Source organism: Acanthisitta chloris, unplaced genomic scaffold (genome assembly GCF_000695815.1).
Source record: "Acanthisitta chloris isolate BGI_N310 unplaced genomic scaffold, ASM69581v1 scaffold3922, whole genome shotgun sequence".
NCBI lineage: Eukaryota > Metazoa > Chordata > Aves > Passeriformes > Acanthisittidae > Acanthisitta > Acanthisitta chloris.
Window position 1 is genome coordinate 5,420 of NW_008658662.1, and position 20,468 is coordinate 25,887.

Genomic DNA, 20,468 nt, shown 5'->3' on the forward strand with positions numbered 1-20,468 from the left:
TGAAAACAGCCTCTAGATTTCCTGCAGATAGCTCAGGTCCTCCCCAGTTAGAGGTGATACCTATTTATTAGGTAACTTCCTTATTTAGGGCAGTTATTTAGTTTTGAGCCCATGCAAACTTTTGGCATCCATCAAATTCTGTAGGAAGGGTTTCCAGAGCAGGCACTATATTTTAGAACCTGTCCCTTGTCTGTTCCATCTGAGGTTTGTGCTGCCTCACAAAAACAGACTCAACCCACCCACAGTGATCTTTATCTCCTAAGAGCTGCACTGATGTCCAAACCTGAACCATTGAAAGTTACCTGCATATGGAGATGTGGGCATGAATCTACTGTAAGGGCCTTGTCCAAGATTACATGGAGAGGCACTGGAAAGGCAAGAAAATATCCCAAGACTCATGAAAGCACCCAAACCTTCCTTCAAACATCCTTCTCTCTGGCTTAGTATCAATCTTGGTGGTGTGATCTAGGCTTGCCAGATCATCTACAACAGTTTGCTGGATCCCAGAGCATCTGATCTTCTCTTTTGATCTCACGGAGAACTAGGCTTCTGGCCAGCTACGAAGAGCAATCCAGCTAGGCAGCCCTTTGGCCAAGCTCCCTCTGGGTGTGCTAGTTTGGACATTGATACTTCCCTGACACTAAGCTTTCCTCTTCAGCATGAATTGCTCATTACTTGAATTCCATCAGGGATTTCTTATGCTATGAAAGAGCAGAGATTCTGCCTGAACACACTGAGCAGGACTGGCTGCGTTTTTGTGGCCGAAGTTATTGGTCTGTGTGTGTGTGTGTGCCTGTATCTGCAGGACATAGATGGCTCAGTGTTTGCCTCTCAATGGTGTCTCTGTTCTGCAACCATCTGTATATAAAGCTGCTATTCTCTCCTGAACAATGACTCACACAGGAAAGTCTCTAAGAAACAGGCAAGAACTATGTTCATCCTGAGTAGTAGTGAAGATGAGGATCCAATCCCATAAACTCTTGGAAACTCAGCATTAGTTTTCCCTTGACAGCTTTAATCTTTCAGATCTGCTGTTGCTGACACACATTTACGAACAACAGGTTGGCAGCAAACTCTCTGCCAGTGGACACCACACGTCCACCACCTGCCTCTGACAGAGACCCAGCACAGCTTTGCTTACTGTGGCCAACCTTCTCCTCACTCCATTTTCCAATGAGAATCCAACCAGTGACTCTTCCATCTCACATGGCATGTGCTCCCACTGACTGATGCTGGGGCTGTTGTTGGATCCCGTCCAGTATGTCAACACCTCCTATATAATGATGGGGGAGTGTGTGGCTGTGTGTTCCAAAACTGCCCCCAGAATAGCGGATGAACCTCCCCAGTGCCAGGCAGAGGGGAATAACCACATCCCTGCACTTGCTGACCACTTGCTCATGCAATCCCATGACTGTTGCTGCAGGGAAGCAATGCTGACACAGGTCCAGCTTGTTTTCCACCAGAATCCCAAGGCCTTTCCTGCAGGGCTGCACCCCAGCAGTCAATCCCCAGTCTGCACTGATGCATGGAGTTGTTTTGTCTCAGGATTTTATTTTTCATAGAATTAGACCAAATTTATGATGGGATCAAAAAGGTTCAAACACTGAGTTCTCTTGTCCTGAGTGTGATGCTAAATCAAGTCCAGAGCAACAGTGACACACGAGAGCTCTGTTTCATTCCTGAGAAGTCCCTGTTTTCTGCAGGAAGTTCTGGTGTCAGTCACAGGCATAAGGAAAGGGGCTGCAGCTCTCAGCACAGTTTACCCTTTTCCTAGCAAAAGGCCCTGCAGGCTTGAAAGAGAATCTTGTAGGCCACTGGAATGGATCCCACTTCTATCCATTGCCCCAGGACATCAAAGGAGGAGCAGGCACCATGCCTAGAGGGGATGAGCTCTGTGTGTGCATGGTGTGGTTTTAAATCAGCATTTTAATTCTCCTTTTCCCTTTGCAGATAGGCAAACCAGTAAGAATTATCCTTTGTATATACCGAGGTAGGACACAGCTCCAGCTCTCTAATTAAGCTGATTTGCTACTGTTCTAAAATAAAGAGTCTTATCCTTTTTTATTTCCTGAGTATATCTCCTGCTACCTCTGGTTCAGCTAAATGAAAAATGGTGTATTTCTTGTTCTTAAAGAAATAAATAAAGTTGATTTTGAAACCCTAACAGTTATCCTATTTCAGTTTGCAGAAACCATCTGCTTCTTTTCAGAATGCTAAAATGCACCTGCATATCCTATAAACTCAGTGACAGGAACTCAGCAGAGAGATACAGAAATACAAAACCCACTGAGCTGGGAACAGTCCAGAGTTACTAGTGGAACTGCTGAGCACAGACCTGTGTGCCAGTCCTTGCTCTGGAGGCTCCATGCCCCTTTCCTACTGTCTGGGTCTCTGTGTGGAGATACACAGCTGACCAGGGAGTGATTTCTGCAGCACAGATGACATGGGTGATTCAAGTGACATGTCCTGTGGTCACAAAAGGAAGCCAGAGAAGCTAACGGATGGCCTCACATCTAACAGGCTGCTATGTTGAACCACTCCTGCAGCAAGACAGGGGATCACACAGACTGATCCTCCCTGCCAAGGCACAGCCCATGCTGGCTCATGGACAGTGCTCTTGCATCTGCTCACCCCATTGCCTCTCCCTTCCCGGTGTACTGGGACAAGCAAAGGACTCAAATGGCTCTATAGACCTCATGACAACAACAAAGCACATCTAGAAGCTTCTGAGAGTGCAAAGAAATTTTCAGACAAAGGCTTTTCTTTCAGCTTGATAAATCTGTTTGCAGCCATCATCATATTAAGCAAAAAATAGCCCCAAGAACACTCCCACAGAACACAACTCCCATGCAAGAGCTGTTTCTCATCCTTCCCATTTTTTCCTCCTTTATGTACAAATAAAATTATTGAGAACAGGTTTGTACCTAACAAAAGGATAAACCCTGCTAATCTACTGGTTTGTCTGCTAGCATTGTGCTTATCACAGCACTGTTTGTTGGCTGGGGCAGACATGGTCCTAATGTGCACAGCTGTGCAATGCAGACTGCAGCATGTCATGTGAGAGTGTGGGCAGGACCTGCTGATTTTGGGGGGCTGGACATGATGACTGCTCAAGTAACAGCCTGCTGTGTTTGTGACCAAGCTGTCCACATCCATCTCTGACAACAGACAGTGCTGTGCCGGAGAACGTGCGAGCTAGAGCCAAGGATGGCAGGTAGCCACGGAGCTGGGAGATGAAACAATGGGATGATTTTTGTCAGCAGTGATTAGCAGACCACCATCCGGTGGGGCAGCAGCAAACAACACACCAGAGAGCCTCGACTGGCACAAAGGAGGATGAATGACCAGTCAGGAGGCACATGGGTTACAGCCAGCAGTGATAACAGGGTATAGAACACAGGGGGAGGATGACAGAAACCCAAATGGAACACCATGTATGGGAACAATTGATGCAGATGAATACACAAGAGGAGAAAAGAATGACACGGGAGAAAAGGGCATCGAGGGGATGCGAGCAGCAGGCACTGCATGCTGAACAGGAAGGGGATGAGGCAGGAGCCTTCGCTGGGTTGACCAGCTACTGTGGGGTGATGGCACTGGTGGCTGGAGACAGAAATGGGACTGAGGAGAGTGGTTGGAGCCACTGGCTGTCCCTTGGGCTGTCCAGCTGTCCAGCCTTGGCACTGTGGCCAGCAGCAGGGAGGCTCAGGCTGTGTGATCACCTGTCTCACTGCAGCAGCGTCTAGGACACTTCACAACGAGCCCGTGGATGTGTCACTGTGTTCTGAACGCCGTGTCCTCTCCCAGACAATGAGGAGCAGCTCAGCAAAGGCTGAGCATCCCCTCGTTCCCTCCCCCTGCTGCGAGAGCTCTGCTCACCGGGGCAGCTCCGGGCACAGGGGCTGCGGCTCCGGGTACCCCCGTCCCGCACAACCTGTCCCGTACCCCTGTCCCGCACTCCGCATCCCGCACTCCGTGTCCCGCACCCCCATTCCGCACCCCTGTCCCGCACCCCTGTCCTGCATAACCTGTCCCGCACTCTGTATCCCGCACTCCGTATCCCGCACCCCTGTCCCCCTGTCCAGTCTCTCTAAGGAGAGGCAGTACTTCTGAGTAATTCTGAGGTGTTGTCCAGGGGAGAGCTGACCATGTTCATTGCTGTTGCAGTTTTTACTTCATGAATGTAAAGAACTAACTTCAACTACATATGAATCAGTTTCTATATAACTCATCCTAAGAGCTGTCAGTGATTGATGTGAACTTTCCATAAGTTGCCATGATTTTACAATGACAAAGCTGTAGCAGCCATCTGTTTCTGCAAAGAGCATACAAAGGCATAGAACAGCAATAAAAGAATTAAATAAAGCACTGGTCTGGAAAAGAGCTTTGTTAAAAAAAAAATGTATTTTCCAATCACTGAAACATATGAAAAGGGAATGGGAGGACAGCGGGACACGCTCCGGGCGGAGCAGTCACCCCCAGCGCACGTGGAGCAAAGCCTTCCCCGCGAGGAGCAGGTCAACACACACCCACCCGCAACGGCGTGGAGCTCATCTGCGTCCCAAACAGACCGTGTGGGGCTCATCTGCGTCCCCAAACACACTGCGTGGAGCTCATCTGCCTCCCCAAACACACCGTGTGGGGCTCATCTGCCTCCCCAAACACACCGTGTGGAGAGGATCTGCCTCCCCATACATGTCGCATGGAGAGATCCCACACACATGCACTGCGTGGAGCAGATCCCACTCTCCCACCAAATGGAGCAGATCTCCCCACACACACACACACTGCATGGAGCAGATACACACACACACTGCATGGGTCTGATGCCCTTCTCTTCCCTCCCTTCCCCTAACACACCTCGTTCCACACAGCCTTCCCCGCAGCGTAGGGCACTGCCCCCCAGACACCCTGCCAGGACGAGCCACTCTCCCTGTCCCCACAGGGGCTGTGGAGGCAGCAGCACACAGCAGCTCAGGTCCTGTAAGCTTCTCTCAAACAGGAAAATCAGAACTGAGAAGACAAACAGGAGTGTGTTGCCATTGCCATGAGAACCCTTCTGCCTGGACTTTGGGAATTGCTGCTGTACCTGCTGCATCCATTCACAGACTCCCACTGGCTATCTCGTGATGAATCAATAGTCCTTCAGTCACCAGAGCATCACTCAGGTTTGTTTTTATTTCTCACAGCTTCTACTTAAGGTTGGCTAAATATACTATCAGTTACATGCACACCTGGTTACCTGAAGAAAGTAACAAGCTACTTGAAGAAAGCAATGAGTATCTGCTGGATGCATAGTAGTCTATATGAGGAGGGAACCTGCAGCAGCTCTGGTCAGGGACCTCACTTCTCTGATTTCTAAATATAAAAAAAGGGAAGATACTGTAGACGCTATTGAAGCAATTGAGCTATTTGTGAGGTATTTTCAGGTCTGTGGCTATGCCGAGTCGTAGAATCAACCGGGTTGTCAAAGACCTCAGAGATCATCAAGTCCAACCCTACTGTGGTTACTAGACCATGGCACTAAGTAAGGACCATTATCTCCCAATTCTGCTGAAAAACCTGGATTCTTTGAGTCGATCATATCTCATCTCCCTCTTGGGAGGCACCCAAAGGACTTTCAAAACACAGTGGTTCTGAATAAGTGCCAATTTCTGGCCTTCCTTTGTGAGAACACTCAAAGGAAGTGAGCGTGGAAGGAATACAGCTATGGCTCCATTCCAGGTGTTTGGGCAGAGAACTTTGGGGCACCTGCTGCATGGGAATAGTCCCTCTGTGCAGCCCACCAACTCACCTGGCCTTCAATGTCACGACTTTTGGCTCTCAGCTTGTTGACCTGACACTCAGCAATGTCAGCTCGTTCTTCAGCCTCTTCCAGCTCGTGCTGGGCCTTGCGGCACCGCGAGAGGTTAGCGTTCGCCTGTTCCTCCTGAAAGTTAGGCAGTGCCATCAGTGCCACGGGCACACATGGCATTGCCCTCTTAGCATCAACATCTGCCTTAGCCCCACAGGTGCATCTGTGCATTGCCAGTACTTGGTGCATTTCTATCTAGTACAGTCAACAACATGACCACTCAGAAGTCAGAGCAATTAGTCCTGATCGGTTCCAGCTGGGGAAATTGGCTCCAGGTTAATTAGAGCTGTGTCCACTTTGCTGTGAGCTAGAAGTCTTTATAAAGTAAGGAAATACAAAGGCAGTGGCCATAACTCCTCTGTCAAACTGAGTAGTTAGTTATTTTAGTGAACTTGGGAGCTCAGTGCTTTTAGAAATCTCCACCCAGGGCCCACTGAAAAGAGAGCTGCACTCACAGCTTCCTCAGCCTGTTTTTTGTATGCTTTCACTTTCAGCTGCAGCTTGTCCACCAGGTCCTGGAGCCGGAGAATATTTTTCTTATCCTCTTCGGACTGTAGGAAGTGAATATCCGTGAGGCTTGGAGGATGGACCAAGGTGACCCATGTGAGAGGGCAGAGGGATTGCAATACCTGGTAAGTGAGCTCCTTCAGCCTCCGTTCGTACTTGCGAGCTCCTTTCAGGGACTCTATGCCTCGTTTCTGCTCAGCGTGAAGCTCATTTTCTAACTCATTGATCTGAAACACAGAATCTTGGTGAAGCAGCAAGCTGATTCTGCTGCAGGATCCTGGCAACCAGGGTTCTGCAGACTAAGGCTGTGGTGAAACTGGCATGGCAGGGCAGTTTCCTGCAGCTGCTTCTTGGGTCTAGACTAGCTGAAAACTGCTCACTATGCTGTGTTGGCAGTGATACAGCCTGTGAGTTCATGGTTATCTATAAAAGGAACTTAGCTGTGCATACCTGGGACATGTCTAATCAAAATTAGGCTTAAATCTGTCAGAGAAGAGGGAATTGGAACAGGGAGGGGAAGGTTTTGTCAATGGTCACCATGTAAATGGGGAAAATCAATTTCATTTGTTAGCTTTGTTGTCTTTCATCCTCATGAAAAGTCCTTAACAACCTCCCAGTGCTCCATCCCTCTTCTGCAGTATCTGTCAGTCAAAGCTGGACACCAGTGTTTTTATTTCTGTGTGGGTATTTCCTTTCAAAGCCAAGAGCACCAAGTTCCCAGTCAGCCGTGCTGTATTTTGAAACAGAAACAGCTGAACAGCACAGTCCATGGGTCAGGCAAGTCGTCCACCTAGCCCAGTGCTCTGCTGCTGGGATGGGCAGCAGCAGAAAATACTTAGGCACAGCATGGATACCTGACTGCTCTTTGCTCCCTTCACACTTTGCCAGCTTCTACAGCTGTTGGATTAGAGGTGTAAGGTGGCATATCTATGCCTGTTCCCTCAAGTATGTCTATAAACTTGCTAACTTCTACTCCTGTTCTGAACCTTTTGATTGCACCCACAGTGCAATGATTGACTACTCAGCACAGCTCTCAGCAAACCCTCTGGGTACACCTGGGGCTGACCTTGTTGTCATATTCCCAAGTGGTTCCAGCAACTAAGAGCCAGCTCAGAAACCTCACTCGAGTCTGCCCAAGTCTTCACCATACCCTGGCCTCCAGCTTCTGGAGTTGCTTCTTGCCACCCTTCAATGCCACCTGCTCAGCCTCATCCAGACGGTGCTGCAGATCCTTCACCGTCTGTTCCAGATTCCTCTTCATCCTCTCCAGGTGGGCACTGGTGTCCTGCTCCTTCTTCAGCTCTTCTGCCATCATGGCAGCCTGGTTGTAGTGCACAGTTGTGTTACAAATATGCCTTTCCCACCCCAGCAGTTCTGTGTCCCTGGGAGCAATGCCCAACCTCACTTTGCTGTGTGGCTCTGCACTTTCTCAGTCAGTGCCCATGGCCTTGTTAAAGCTCTGTCACACAAAGAGGGTCACTGTTCCTCAGAATCTGTGGTTCTGAAACGGCCTTGGGGAATGGGTTGATGTCAGCAAAAAAAAAAAGCATGCAAATGGTTCAAAGGTTCATTTTTTAAGTCAGGGAAAATTAGGGGTATCTTGAAGTATCACCAGCTAGCACTCCAACTCTGGGCTCCCAAATGACTCTGAGTGGCTGTTTGGAGCATAGATTTTCCAAAAGGTCAAGACTCCTAAGCAGTTTTTGCCAATGAAATGACCCTGAGTACCTCAAACTGTACCAAAGAACTTGTGCCCACTGAGGTGCTCAGAACCCAGGATGGACAGCTGTCACCACCATGGCAGGGCAGAGAGGTCAGGGGACCTGCAGCACTGCTGCTCATGGGCAGTCAGGACCACAGACTTCATGCAATAATGTCACCACTTTCTGTTTCCTTTCCATATACCTTTTCTAGGTAGTCCTAAGCATTAGAATTATTGAGGTTGGAGGAGACCTCTAAGATCATTGAGTCCAAGCACTGACCTGCTGCTGCTGTAACCCCTAAACCATATCCTGCAGCATCAGATTGTTACTTCTGACGGTGTGGAACTGTAGCCTTGTGTAAACGAAGCATTTTTATTCTCTCCTTTTATTTCTTACCTGGCTTTGTATAGAACTGTGTATGATTTTAGCCTTCACTTCTGCTTCTCTGTGCTGTGCCTAAACAGGCCTTGGCTCAAACTACTCTTTTCCCATTACAATTTTGCCACCATCTGTTCTATCCTGTCTATTACATTTGCTTTGCAAGCAGAAGGGAATGGGTGTGGGGTATATGTCAACACAGACTGCGAGCAGGACATGAGGACCTAGACTGAAGGGTCATTGCTGTGGGGCACAGGATGTGTGAGGCCCAGGTGGGAGGGACTGTGTGTCACTGATATTTTCTGTTGATGATTTGGCTCTCCTCTACCTGCCTTTCTAAACTGTAAAAGTGACTGTGGCGGTGGAAAAAGGGAGGCAAGCAAGAGAACTCACATCTGTGATTGCTTTTTTTGCTTTCTCCTCTGCATTTCTGGCTTCCTGAATGCTGTCCTCAACTTCATTCTGTAAATGAGTGATGTCCACTTCCAGTCTCTTCTTGGTGTTGAGGAGGCTCGTGTTCTGTTGGGACAGTCAGAAGATTGGTCATTCCCACCCCATCTGTGCTCCTCCCACACACCTATGGGAAAGGAGATGCCAAATACCTGTGAGTGGAGCAGCTGCACTCGCTCACTGGCATCTGTCAGCTCCTGCTCAGAAACCTTTCGGGCTCGCTCCGTCTGCTCCATAGCAGCTCTCATCTCCTCCATTTCTGTTGTCATCAGTGTGTTCCTACGCTCTACCATAGCAAGTTGCTCTTTCAGGTCATCATTCTCTCTCAAAGCATCATCCAAATGGAGCTGGGAATCCTTTGGAGGTGAGAACACCATGAGACTCAGAGGCAAGCAGAGTGAGGGGCAAAGAGCTGTGGGACAGTAGCCTTGTGGGCCCTACCTTGAGCTGCCCTTGCACAGCTTTCAGGTGCTTCTGTGTCTCTGCTACCTGACAGTTGGCATGGCTCAGCTGTATTTCCATGTCATTCAGATCTCCCTCCATCTTCTTTTTCAGCCTCAGGGCATCATTTCTGCTTCTGATCTCAGCATCCAGTGTGGTCTGCATAGACTCTAATACCCTCTGGTGATTCCTCTTCAGCTGTTGGATTTCCTCATCTTTCTCTGCAGTCCTTCTATCAACATCTGACTTCACCTGGTTCAGCTCCAGCTGAACACGTAAGATTTTTCCCTCTTCATGCTCTAAAGAGCCCTGTCAGGGTTAAAAGGTTATAATTTGTCTCTGCAATGTCCATTGCTGGGAAAGGTCCATGCAGAAAACATGACCATTTCCAGCCAGGAGGGCAGGTGTGTTTTCCTTACTGTGAACCTTTAGGAAAGGCCAAGCACTGAGAAAGTTAACTCCTATTCCATACTCAAGATATCTCAGCTGGAGATTATATGGTATTTTAGGAATAAGACTCCCTGGGAAAATGCCTCCAGCACCACAAGGTCTGGGCACTGAGGGCTGTATTGACACTGCAGAGATAATAAATCACGTGAAAACAAAGTGGGACAGCCAAGGCTCCTGCTCAGAAGGAGTTTGCCTTCACATCTCTGTGCTGAGTTCTGCTTAGGAGCTCTGCACTTTGTCCCAGCCCAGGGACCATGTAGATGTGTTCCCCTTCCACACAGCCTTTTCCCTCTGGTACTGGTGTTATCTTGCTTCAGTTGTCTGGGAGCTAAAAGCCTGAGCCTTGGCCTTTACAAGCAGTGGACAGGGCTAAGTGCATCCAGGGAACTAACAGCTGATGTAGCCTTGGCATCCCCTGTAAGAACAGACCCTCCAGAGGTGCCCGTTTCTCATTTTTGACTCTGTAATGAACCTGTGGTACATTACAATTCAGGATTAGATTGATGGCATTTAGATGCATGAATTAAAGCAGATGGATTTCATGGCCACTGTGACTCTTGCTCCTATTGCCTACCTGTCTAGTGAGGTCTAGAGATGTGCCAGTTGTGTGTTACTTAATTTTCTACCTGAGTGGAGTTACAGGTTAAATAAAGTGAGGCTCTTCTTGCTGGTGGGCAGCAAAAGACACATGGCAACAGTCAGAGCTTGATACCAGGGAAATCCTGACTTTATAAGGTTAAAAATATTTTCCCATGAGAATGATATCACAATGGTAAAGATTGTCCAGCAATACTTGAAAGCTATAATGACCACTTAGACAAGGCTTTGAGCAACCTACTGTAACTTTGAAGTTGGTCCTGCTTTGGCCAGGAGGTTGGACTAAAGACTTCCAGAGATTCTGTCCAACCTGAGTTAATTCCATGTCTCTGTGTTCAAGGTATGCACTAGCTATACCATGGGCAGCTTGGGAAATGCTCTCAAAGACTTTTTTGGGAGAATCAGCTATGGTTATACAGAAGCAACAAAAGCTTTTCCAAGAGATAGTCAGGACAGATAGGGAACGGAAGGCAGAACCCAACAAAAGGGAACTGGAGGAGCTGCAATCTGGCATGGACTGGCAAAAAATAGAGTTATGGATAGGTGAGGGGTAGCCAGAGATGGTAAGCAAGACAGAAATCCTGCAATTAGGGGACCTGGTGTGCAGCCTGTGCTAGCAAAGCATGTCTGTATCAGTGTACTCCTAGATTCATCTGATCCCCAGCAACCTCTTCATGTTTATACCATGTCCTGTGAACTGACTCCTCTTTGAACATCTTATTAACTCCTGTCCATTCAGAATAGAGGAACTGAAGAAATATTGTCCTCATTGTCAGCATTCAGTTTGCTTTGAGCAGGAGGTGACATGGAGAAAAGTTTGAAGTATGGATTAAACCTTCTCTGAAAACATCCATGATTAGTTTGACTAGAAAACAAACATTGTCAGAGTTCTGAAACACAAATTACTTTTCTTCAGCTTCCACAGGAGCAAATTCAGACAGATGGTGCAAAATGAGCTCAATTTTAGGCTGTGATTGAGTTTTTTTGGTGCACGATAGCAGACCAAGGAATGCCAGATTAGGGAGGAGCAGACCCTGTGCTGCTTGCTCTGTCTGTGCCCTCATACTGCATCTTTGGAACAGTTTCAGGATAAACAGGATTCTAAAATACATATCCGAGCTTTCTCCATCCTGGATTTCTCTAGCAACAAGCCCCTTCCTAAGGACACTTGCCTCTGCTTCTTCTAATGCTGCTTGCAGGTCACACTTTTCTTGCTCAATTTGCTTCTTTGCTTTCTCCAGCCCATGATTGGCTTTTCCAGACTCAGCAATCTGTTCAGTCAGATCAGAAATTTCCTCTGCAACCAGAAAACACATACTCAGCTCATCTTAGTTAATGTAATCAGTGGCACCTGCAATTCCTCTTTGGCAATGAGAGTGACAGGAGAGATACTGATGTAATGTGATGCAGCAGTGAGGAGAAATAATAGGTCTTGTCTTGTGTACAGTCTTTATTTCTCATAACCTGCTCTGCCCAGTTCAGTGTGCAGTTTGAAAATGAGAGGGACCAGCTGGAATGAGCTCAGCAAATAATGTCAACTTCCTCTGAGTAGTGAAATTAGCCTCCAGAAGCAGCCCTGTTTGGTTGTTCTCTCTAATCTGAAATACTCTCCAGGGACCATTCAGTTCACAAAAAAAGATCTGACTTGTATTTCCTTTATATGATTAGTTTGCCTATTAAATGCCAATCCATTGTGCCACAGCTCCATGATCCTCCATTAATCAGGAGACTGACAACAGCCCTCCAGATTTTTTCTAATGGCAGTGGCTGAAGGAAGGTGAAGGAACGGAGTATCATCATCATTTCTATCTATTGAATTGACTTGGTCCCTATCCATGTGTAGGAACATGATGGTGTGAAGGAGAGGGAATACCAGGAGGAAGCAGGATGCTGAAATGAGCTGTAGATGTAGGAATGAGCAGGTGACTTAATGATCAGCTGAACAGGAAAGAAAATCACCTGACCTTTGTGGGAAAATCACAAAGAACAAAACCCTGGGAAGGGGCAGAGCTCTGGTAGCCCAGAAAAGTGGGAGCATCTTAGGGCTCATGGTGGATGCCATCTGAGAGAGGTCTGGACTTACGCTGGAGGTTCTTGTTCTCCCGCCGGACAGTCTCAGCCTGGTCGAGTATTTCCTCGTAGGCATTCTTCATGCGGAAGATCTCCGTGCTGAGGGAGCGAGACTCCTTCTGGGCAGCTTCCAGCTCAGCCTGACTCTCCTGGTACTTCTGCTTCCACTCAGCCAGGATCTGCAGTGACAGGAGCATGAGAATGGGTCATTCTGCACCACTCCTGTCTCTGCACCCTTACAGGACAGGAACCCAAGGGGCATAGATTGGCTTAGTCTGTTCCTATGGACTGTCCTCTGCCTGTGACAGTCAACTCACTGTGATACATCCTCTAGGCTGGTTTGGGGGAATCTGCTTAAATTCACCTCTTCAGCCAGCACTAGTGCATGCCCCAAGTTCTGAGGCAGGAGTTTGGTTTGACACCAGCCTGGACACAATGAGATTGGTCTGAAGGAGGATGTGTGAGCTGTTGTGTTATTGCAGCACCAGTGGTCTTGGACTCAGCTCACCAAGAAAGGTCATACTCTACCAGTTCTCTCCTGAGATGGATACCACAGCCCTACAGGGAGCATTTTTAGCACAGTCTCTTAATTCCTTCACAGAAGGCTGGGCCAAGGCACAGGGCTGTGCAACATCACTTGGTCCAACAGTGCATTCTTCTAGCTGTTAGTAAAGGCAGTGAAAGTTGGAACTTTACAGGAGTCTAAGACTGTGACTAATCCAAATGCAAAGATGGCACCAGGCAAAAGTCAGGGCTTGTTAGCTTGCATGTGAATACATGTGAATACAGTCTGTTTGACCAAAGACTAGATATGGATCTTCCCAGTCTCCCCTGTGAAGACTTCACGGCTTTTAAAACTATCAGAAAGCTACTTTATTATTTGCTGTGGTCATCTGGGGTTACTTACACTGTGACTTTACCTTTACTCTATGCCCCATTATGTGCTCCTCACCATAAGTTTGCTTTGGATAAAATACCATTTATGTTACTGTGAGTGCAGAACTTTCATCATTTCAGAGTTTGGCCTGGCATGTCAAATGTCTAAGGATGTTCAGGTCTGCCGTGGTGTTTGAACGAACCTTGTCAAAGTTCTTCTGCTTTTTATCAAGTGCTGCACAGGCTGCATTTGACCTCTCCACATCAATCATGAGGTCATCCACTTCCCCCTGCAGCCTCTGCTTGGTCTTCTCCAGTGAGGCACACTTGGCATTGACAGCCTCAATCTGCTCCTCTGAGTCCTGCAGGCGCTGGGCAAGCTTCTTCCTGCAGGATGAGACAAGCAGCACTGAGGAAAGGAAAACTCTCAGAAAATGGACATGAGAGGAGTTTGGGATGGGGGAGATGGGCAGAGAGAGCAACATGGAATGCTGTGGTGCTGGGAGCCTACGATGACATAGCACTCTGGAGTGGGGCAGAGGATGAGACAGTACATATCCAAGTATGAACTGTATCAATTTGGAGAGGGACCACAGATCCAGGCAGTGTAAAGAATGTAATTTTTCAACAGCTATGATTAACTCAATGCACTGGAAGTCTTTCTGTAGACACTCCCAAGTCTCAACCCCTACTCTTCCTTTAGATGTCTACTCACTCCCCTTTTCACTCCTAACACAACTCACTCTGCTCTGCATATTCCCACTTCAATTTTGGTTTCCTTCAATTCCTTCACTCATTTATACTTCAATATCCTTTTTGGTCCAGACCATCCTTCCACATACTTGGCCTCCTCCAGCTCCTCCGTGCGCTGAATCGCGTCCGTCTCGTATTTGGTTCTCCACTGAGCCACTTCGCTGTTGGCCTTGGACAGGGCTCGCTGCAGCTCCCCCTTGGCTTCCTGCTCCTCCTCATATTGCTCCCGGAGCAGGTCGCAGTCGTGGCGAGCAGACTGCAAGGCGTGGGCCAGGGCATTCTTGGCCTTGGGAGTTGAAGTGATACAACTTGTCAAAACGCTAGCAATTTGTGACTAGACTTTTTTACTGTAGTTTGATAAAATTTTGTACCTCCCTGCCCATGTGCTACATTGTTAGAGGAATAGAAGCTGCAAAATGAATAGCATTAGGGACTCTGTTTCAGACTTGATGTTGTTGAACAAGGTCAGGTGCTTGTCCTGCTTGTCTTGGGATACAACCTCTCAAACTCATCTGCACCAAGAGCTTCGGGCAAAGACAGAATAAATCCAGTGGCAGACAAGGTACAAACACTCCTGCTCTGTTCCTCTTTTTGTCTGCTGCTGTTTGCTTTGCCTCAGGGATTTCCTGTAGCAGCAAGGTATGCACAGAGAACTGTTTTCATTCAATTCCCTCACGTTTTTGAACTTCAGAAGATGTGAAGTACTTAGGCTGTTTTTCTTATTGAATGTCTTGTGTCTCTGTGTGACATTCCGAGGCAAAGTTCAAAATTTTCACGGTTCTGATAGCTCCACTTTTCTGTCATTTATTGTTGTAGTGCATTAGTGTATTATTTGTTGGTACAAATGAAAACCATTCACCTTATTTTCTTCCTCTAGTTGCCTCTTCAGCTCTTCAGTCTGCTGAGTGAAAGCGTGTTTGCCTCGAGTCAACTGAGAGATCAAGGACTCCTTCTCCTCCAGCTGCCGACTGAGTTCACCTAATGAGAAAAAGGTTATTTTTTAGACAGAGATATAAGCTATAAAACAAAGGAATGAGAGCAGCTAGCCATGTGGAAGGTGATTGGAAGACAGTGTGGTAAACTGAAGGGGAGGGTAGCAATTTTGTTCCCACCAATAGAAAAATCTGTCAAAGACAAATGCTGTAGCGGCATCAAAGGAAAGGAGATGAACTGCCCACAAACTCAGGTGTTCATTTTGATTGACAGTGCTTCTTTGATTTGGTTCTGTGTGTCCTTGGGTGGAGTTTCCAGGACTGCCCCCAGGAAGAAATTCTACCTTCTGAGTTTTTTTCAGTAATATATGTGGCAACAACACAGGCCTTCAGGCAGCATATTTAAATACTTGACATTTGACTTGTCCTTGACTTACATTTCAACTAGGGACGTACCATTCTCGGTCTGTAGACGTGATCTCTGTGTGTTCAGATCATTAATTAGTCTCACATGCTCATCATCTTTGGCTCTGACTTCACTGAACTGGTCTTCAAGAGCTCGGCACATCTTTTCTAAGTTGCTCTGTGAGGAGACAGAAAGCACAACCTTCAGCTCAGATAACTGTCCACAAGAACAGTGGTAATGGTGAGAAATGTTTCCTCCTGTGCAGCAACCTTGGCTTTGGAGACAGACTCCATGTTACTGGCCAGGTCATCAATCTCCATCTTCAGCTCACTCTTCTCTTTCTCCAGTTTCTGCTTGACACGTTGCAGGTTGTCGATCTGCTCCCCGAGCTCAGCGGTGCTGTCCGCGTGCTTCTTGCGCAGGGCGGCAGCCGTGGCCTCGTGCTGCAGCGTGGCCTCTTCGAGGTCACGGCGCATCTTCTGGAACTCTGCCTCACGCTTCTTGTTCATCTCAATCTGAGCTGTTGTGGCTCCTCCTGCTTCTTCCAGGCGCTCGCTGATCTCCTCGAGCTCCCTGGACAGGTCAACTCGCTGCTTCTCAGACTTTGCCCGGATAGCACGTTCGGCCTCAATTTCCTCCTCCAGTTCCTCTATTCGAGCCTGTGAGAGTTAATTGATTAAATGAGAACTTGTGAATAGACAAATATGAAATGATCACTAAGGGATTACACTAAGATCAGAAAGCCAGTTGAATCCTGGGCTGCATCAAAGGAGCGTGGGCAGCAGGTTGAAGGTGATTATTTTCCTCCACTCTCCTCTGGTGAGACCACACATGGAGTAGTGCATACAGTTCTGCTGTCCTCAAGTTTAGAAGGGCATGGAACTGTTGGAGCAAGTCTAGAGGAGGCCACAAAGATGCTCAGAGCACTGGAGCATCTCCCCTGTGAGCACAGGCTGAGAGAGCTGGAGCTGTTGAGCCTGGAGAAGAGAAGGTTGTGTGGAGACCTCAGAGCACCTGCCAGGAGCTGAAGGGGCTCCAGGGAAGCTGCAGAGAGACTCTGTGTTAGGAGCTGCAGGGACAGGACAAGGAGCACTGGGGAGCACTTGCAAGAAGGGAGATTTGGACTGGATCTTATGCAGAAGTTTTCCCTGTGAGGGTGGTGAGACACTGTCCCAGGTTGCCCAGGGAGGCTGTGGCTGCCCCAACCCTGGCAGTGTTCACAGCCAGGTTGGATGAGCCTTGAGCAACCTGCTCTGGTGGGAGGTGTCCCTGCCCAGGGCAGGGGTTGGGGCTGGATCATCTCTAAGCTCCATTCCAACCCCTGAACAATCTATGAATCTATGAATAAAGAGTGAACATTCACATCCATTTATATAAGCATCACTGGAAATTTCACTGACTTGTGTACTAGGACAAGCAATATTCAGTTTTGGCACGACAGTGAATGTAAAATCTGTTATTTCATTTTCTGTTGTAGCTCAGAATGGATTTATTATTTTGTGAGGGGTTTAGAGTTCCACTTTTCTGAAGAAGTAGAGGCTGTGTCACAGGAATATGTAGAGGAATGTGATTTTCTTAGAAATTTCCCACAGGTTAGGCCAAAACAACATAGTGTCCTTTCTTCATCAGCAAACAGGATGGAAGGAACTTTGAGATGAGCCATCATGGGATAATAGCACTGAAGAGAACTGTCCTCCTGGCTCTGCCTTTAGAAGGTGATCTCTGTCCTGGTGATGACACATTATGTCTTATCCTATTGTTTTCTTTGAAAAGCAGTTCTCAGTGGCATCACGTCTGTGTCACTTTCATAGAATTTTAGGGCTTGGAATGGAGCTTAGAGGTCCTTCAGCCCCAACCCCTGCCCTGGGCAGGGACACCTCCCACCAGAGCAGGTTGCTCAAGGCTCATCCAACCTGGCTGTGAACACCTCCAGGGCTGGGAATTTTTCCAGGCCTGCTGTAATCTCCACCTAAGGAGTTTCCTACATAGTTATATGTATGAGTAGAGGTCAGAGTTTCTGCAAAAGTGCCCTGAGATGGGGACAGCACCCAGAGTCCATATTAATGGTTTTATCCATGTGCAGGAAAATATTTTTGTAGAATGGTCTAAGAATAAGTTCTAAGAAACTTGTGCTTTGCTACTAAAAATATAAATAACTCGTAGAGTGTACCTGAAGCTCCTTAATTTTCTTTTGCAGCTGAGAACTCTGAGCCTGCTCATCTTCAATTTTACTTTGCAACTGGCTAATTTCGAAATCCTTTCTGTCGAAGAACAAGAATGCAAATTCAGTAGGGTTAAGATAAAACCTGAATCTCAGAACTCAGAGCAGAAGGGGTCAGTGCAATACTTTTTCAGCCTGTCATCTGTCTGTTGCTTGTCATTTTCCAGATCCATGATGGAATCCTGAGCCATTTTCAGATCACCCTCTAGTTTTCTCTTTGCTCTCTCAAGGTCCATTCGCAGTTTCTTCTCTTGTTCCAGAGATCCTTCAAGCTAAAACATATAGAACAGACTTCAAAACACATAAATTAGAGTTTGAAAGTAACTCTTCTTGATTTAAACAACTATCTAAGTTGGAAGTTGATGAACAGAGAAAACAATCAGGTCCTCTATGTACTTCTCATCTCCACCTGTGCTACACTCTCACTGTGAGCTTAGAGTTGCCTCTGGGTTTGGTTTCAGACACTGAGCTCTCACAGCTTGGCTATGCTCAGTTGAAACACAAGTTTTTGAACAAACAGAAATGAGAATTTACCAGTGGCTGCAGTCTGTAGCATACAGATTGCTAAATATGGACAGATTCCTGGTGTTCATAACTTCCTGGAGTACATTCACACACAACTCTGCAGCAACCTTCAAGCTGCCACAGATGTCCTGCTCCAGCTAATGGATTGAATCAGGTCACAAAGGTGCTGAAATGATGAACATGAAAGATGTGCTGGATTCCCTATCAACTAGCAATGGTTTATTAGCTGAAATGATTAGAGATGGTTTGACTGTGTTAGGTGTTAACTTATATTCCTATCTACAGATTTCGAGTCTCTTCTAATCTGTCAGAGCATCTGCATACACATGGAATCATAGAATCATCAAGATTGGAAGAGGCCTTTAAGGCCATCAAGTCCAATCATCATTCTGCACTACCACTGCCACCCCTGAACCACCAAACCATGTCACCCAGTGCCCTATATTGATGCCTCTTCAAAGCCCCCAGGGATGGTGATTCCACCACCTCCCTGGGCAGACCTATTCCAGTGTCTGGACCCCAAAAACATTTCCTTACATCATCCACTTGCTGCTCCAGTTTGGTCTTGGCTTTGGTGAGTGTGCTAACTTTGTCTTCCTCAACTTGCAAGTCATCCAGAGTCTGCTGGTGAGCTTCCTGGAGGGCCTTTTTCTCCTTAGTGAGTTTAGAAATAGTTTCATCCAGGGCTGCCATCTCTTCTGTAAGATTCTTCACCTGTCAGACAGATAGCATCCATACCATGAGGGGTTGCCTTGGGAAATGGCAGACTGAGAACACAGTGAGTGCACCGTTGCAAAACCTTGCATGGATGTAGTCAAAATGCTCTCCAGAGAATGTCTGTATTGATTGTGATGAGAGGAGCAGCAAGTGTTATACCTGACAGTCTCACCTCTCTGGTCCTGCAATGGTAGGAATTCTTACTTTAGCTGTTTGTGACCCCCCAGCCCTATCCCATTGAGTTCTACAGTGGAACATGTGCTAGATCTTCACTTGCCTCTGCAAAATTTTCCCACTGGAGTTTACAAAACCCTTCTGCTCTTGCTCAAAAAATTTCTTACCTGCATGTGATATATTTGCTATGAAAACAACTGGGAGGTAAATGAGTTAATAACCACCTGATCTAGACTTTCCTTTCTACACTGACAGTCTGGACCTTAGAAGTCAGGAAGAACTCTTGTGGTATCATCAGGCCACCAGAAGGAAAGGCTGTTCATCCTAGCTGAGGCCTGAACTTCTAAAACATGAAAGAATAATAAGAAAACATTGAACATTTGCAAAAATCAGTTCTTAGGGCATGTGAGAAAGGACCAGCTTGGCTGTTCTGTGCTGAGCTGCTCTCAAGCATCCTAACCCTCTGTTGTCACAGGAGACACAAATGTGCTGATTCCTTAAGAGTGCAAACAGCCAAGTATGGAAATTGTCTGTCAAGCACCATAAAACCTCTCAACTCTTTTTGGACTGTCACAAAAATACATTTGTCCTAAGAGGAAGTTGAGATTTTAACAGAAAAAGTTCTGTCTGCTGATTGAGTGAAGATGCCTCTCTGCTGTGCCTTGGGCACATCTCACTTTGTTCAGAGCACTTAGGAAGGACTCTAACTTTCCCCAAACTGACAGCTGTCTGGGAGGAATAATTCCCTGACTCCTCTGTCACCTTATTCTCTGTGGCATGTTTCTCCTTTTCCACTTTGGCCAGAGTCATTTCAAGGTCATCAATATCTTTCTTCAGCTCAGAACACTCATCCTCAAGTTTCCTCTTCTTTGCTGTCAGCTCAGCATTTGTCTCCTCTTCATCCTCCATTCTTTCATTCAGTTCTTTAATTTTAGCTTCCAGCTGGATTTTACTTTTGATGAGTCCTTCACATCTCTCTTCAGCATCAGCTAGATTTTCACTCTCCTGTCAGAACACATTGCAATGACATTATATGTATCATAAAAGTGACAAAAGGCATTTGTTGTTCAACGTTGTTCGAGTGCCACATCCAGAAAACTGATAGCACAAGTCAGGGCAGAATTTTCTATGCAAATCACAGTAATGCACATGGCTCAATCATGAGGAAATTGTCATGCTCAGCCTTGGCTAGGAAACTGGGCCAGAATCCCATGGTAGACACACCTCCTGTCACCTGGCCAGATGGTTTGACTGCAGTACCATGCAATAGACTTCCAGGGCTCAGTCACAGCAAGGAGCTTGCAAGGAACAAGGTAAATAGGTGGACAGGTGTAAGTGACATGACCAGGTACAGAGCAGTGGAGATTCTGTCCCTGTTGCATGCCTGTTTTTGAAGGACAATGGAAAAGAGAAG

The 20,468-nt window shown here is 46.9% G+C and overlaps 1 protein-coding gene across 1 annotated transcript in view; it reads right to left on the reverse strand.

Moving 5' to 3' along the window:
- The window catches only part of LOC103812166 (myosin-3-like), a gene marked incomplete at its 5' end in the record, with an annotated part of 33,443 nt that overhangs the window by 2,665 nt on the left and 10,310 nt on the right, over positions 1–20,468 (reverse strand). Inside the window, 18 exons of the mRNA XM_009085175.1 lie at positions 5,795–5,929; positions 6,310–6,405; positions 6,484–6,588; positions 7,512–7,682; positions 8,836–8,961; positions 9,045–9,248; positions 9,334–9,642; positions 11,553–11,677; positions 12,464–12,629; positions 13,530–13,713; positions 14,169–14,365; positions 14,939–15,057; positions 15,468–15,594; positions 15,687–16,076; positions 17,588–17,678; positions 17,765–17,910; positions 18,701–18,877; positions 19,817–20,059. Coding sequence (XP_009083423.1) covers positions 5,795–5,929; positions 6,310–6,405; positions 6,484–6,588; positions 7,512–7,682; positions 8,836–8,961; positions 9,045–9,248; positions 9,334–9,642; positions 11,553–11,677; positions 12,464–12,629; positions 13,530–13,713; positions 14,169–14,365; positions 14,939–15,057; positions 15,468–15,594; positions 15,687–16,076; positions 17,588–17,678; positions 17,765–17,910; positions 18,701–18,877; positions 19,817–20,059 — 3,111 coding nt within the window. The remainder of the gene's footprint in view (positions 1–5,794; positions 5,930–6,309; positions 6,406–6,483; positions 6,589–7,511; positions 7,683–8,835; positions 8,962–9,044; positions 9,249–9,333; positions 9,643–11,552; positions 11,678–12,463; positions 12,630–13,529; positions 13,714–14,168; positions 14,366–14,938; positions 15,058–15,467; positions 15,595–15,686; positions 16,077–17,587; positions 17,679–17,764; positions 17,911–18,700; positions 18,878–19,816; positions 20,060–20,468) is intronic.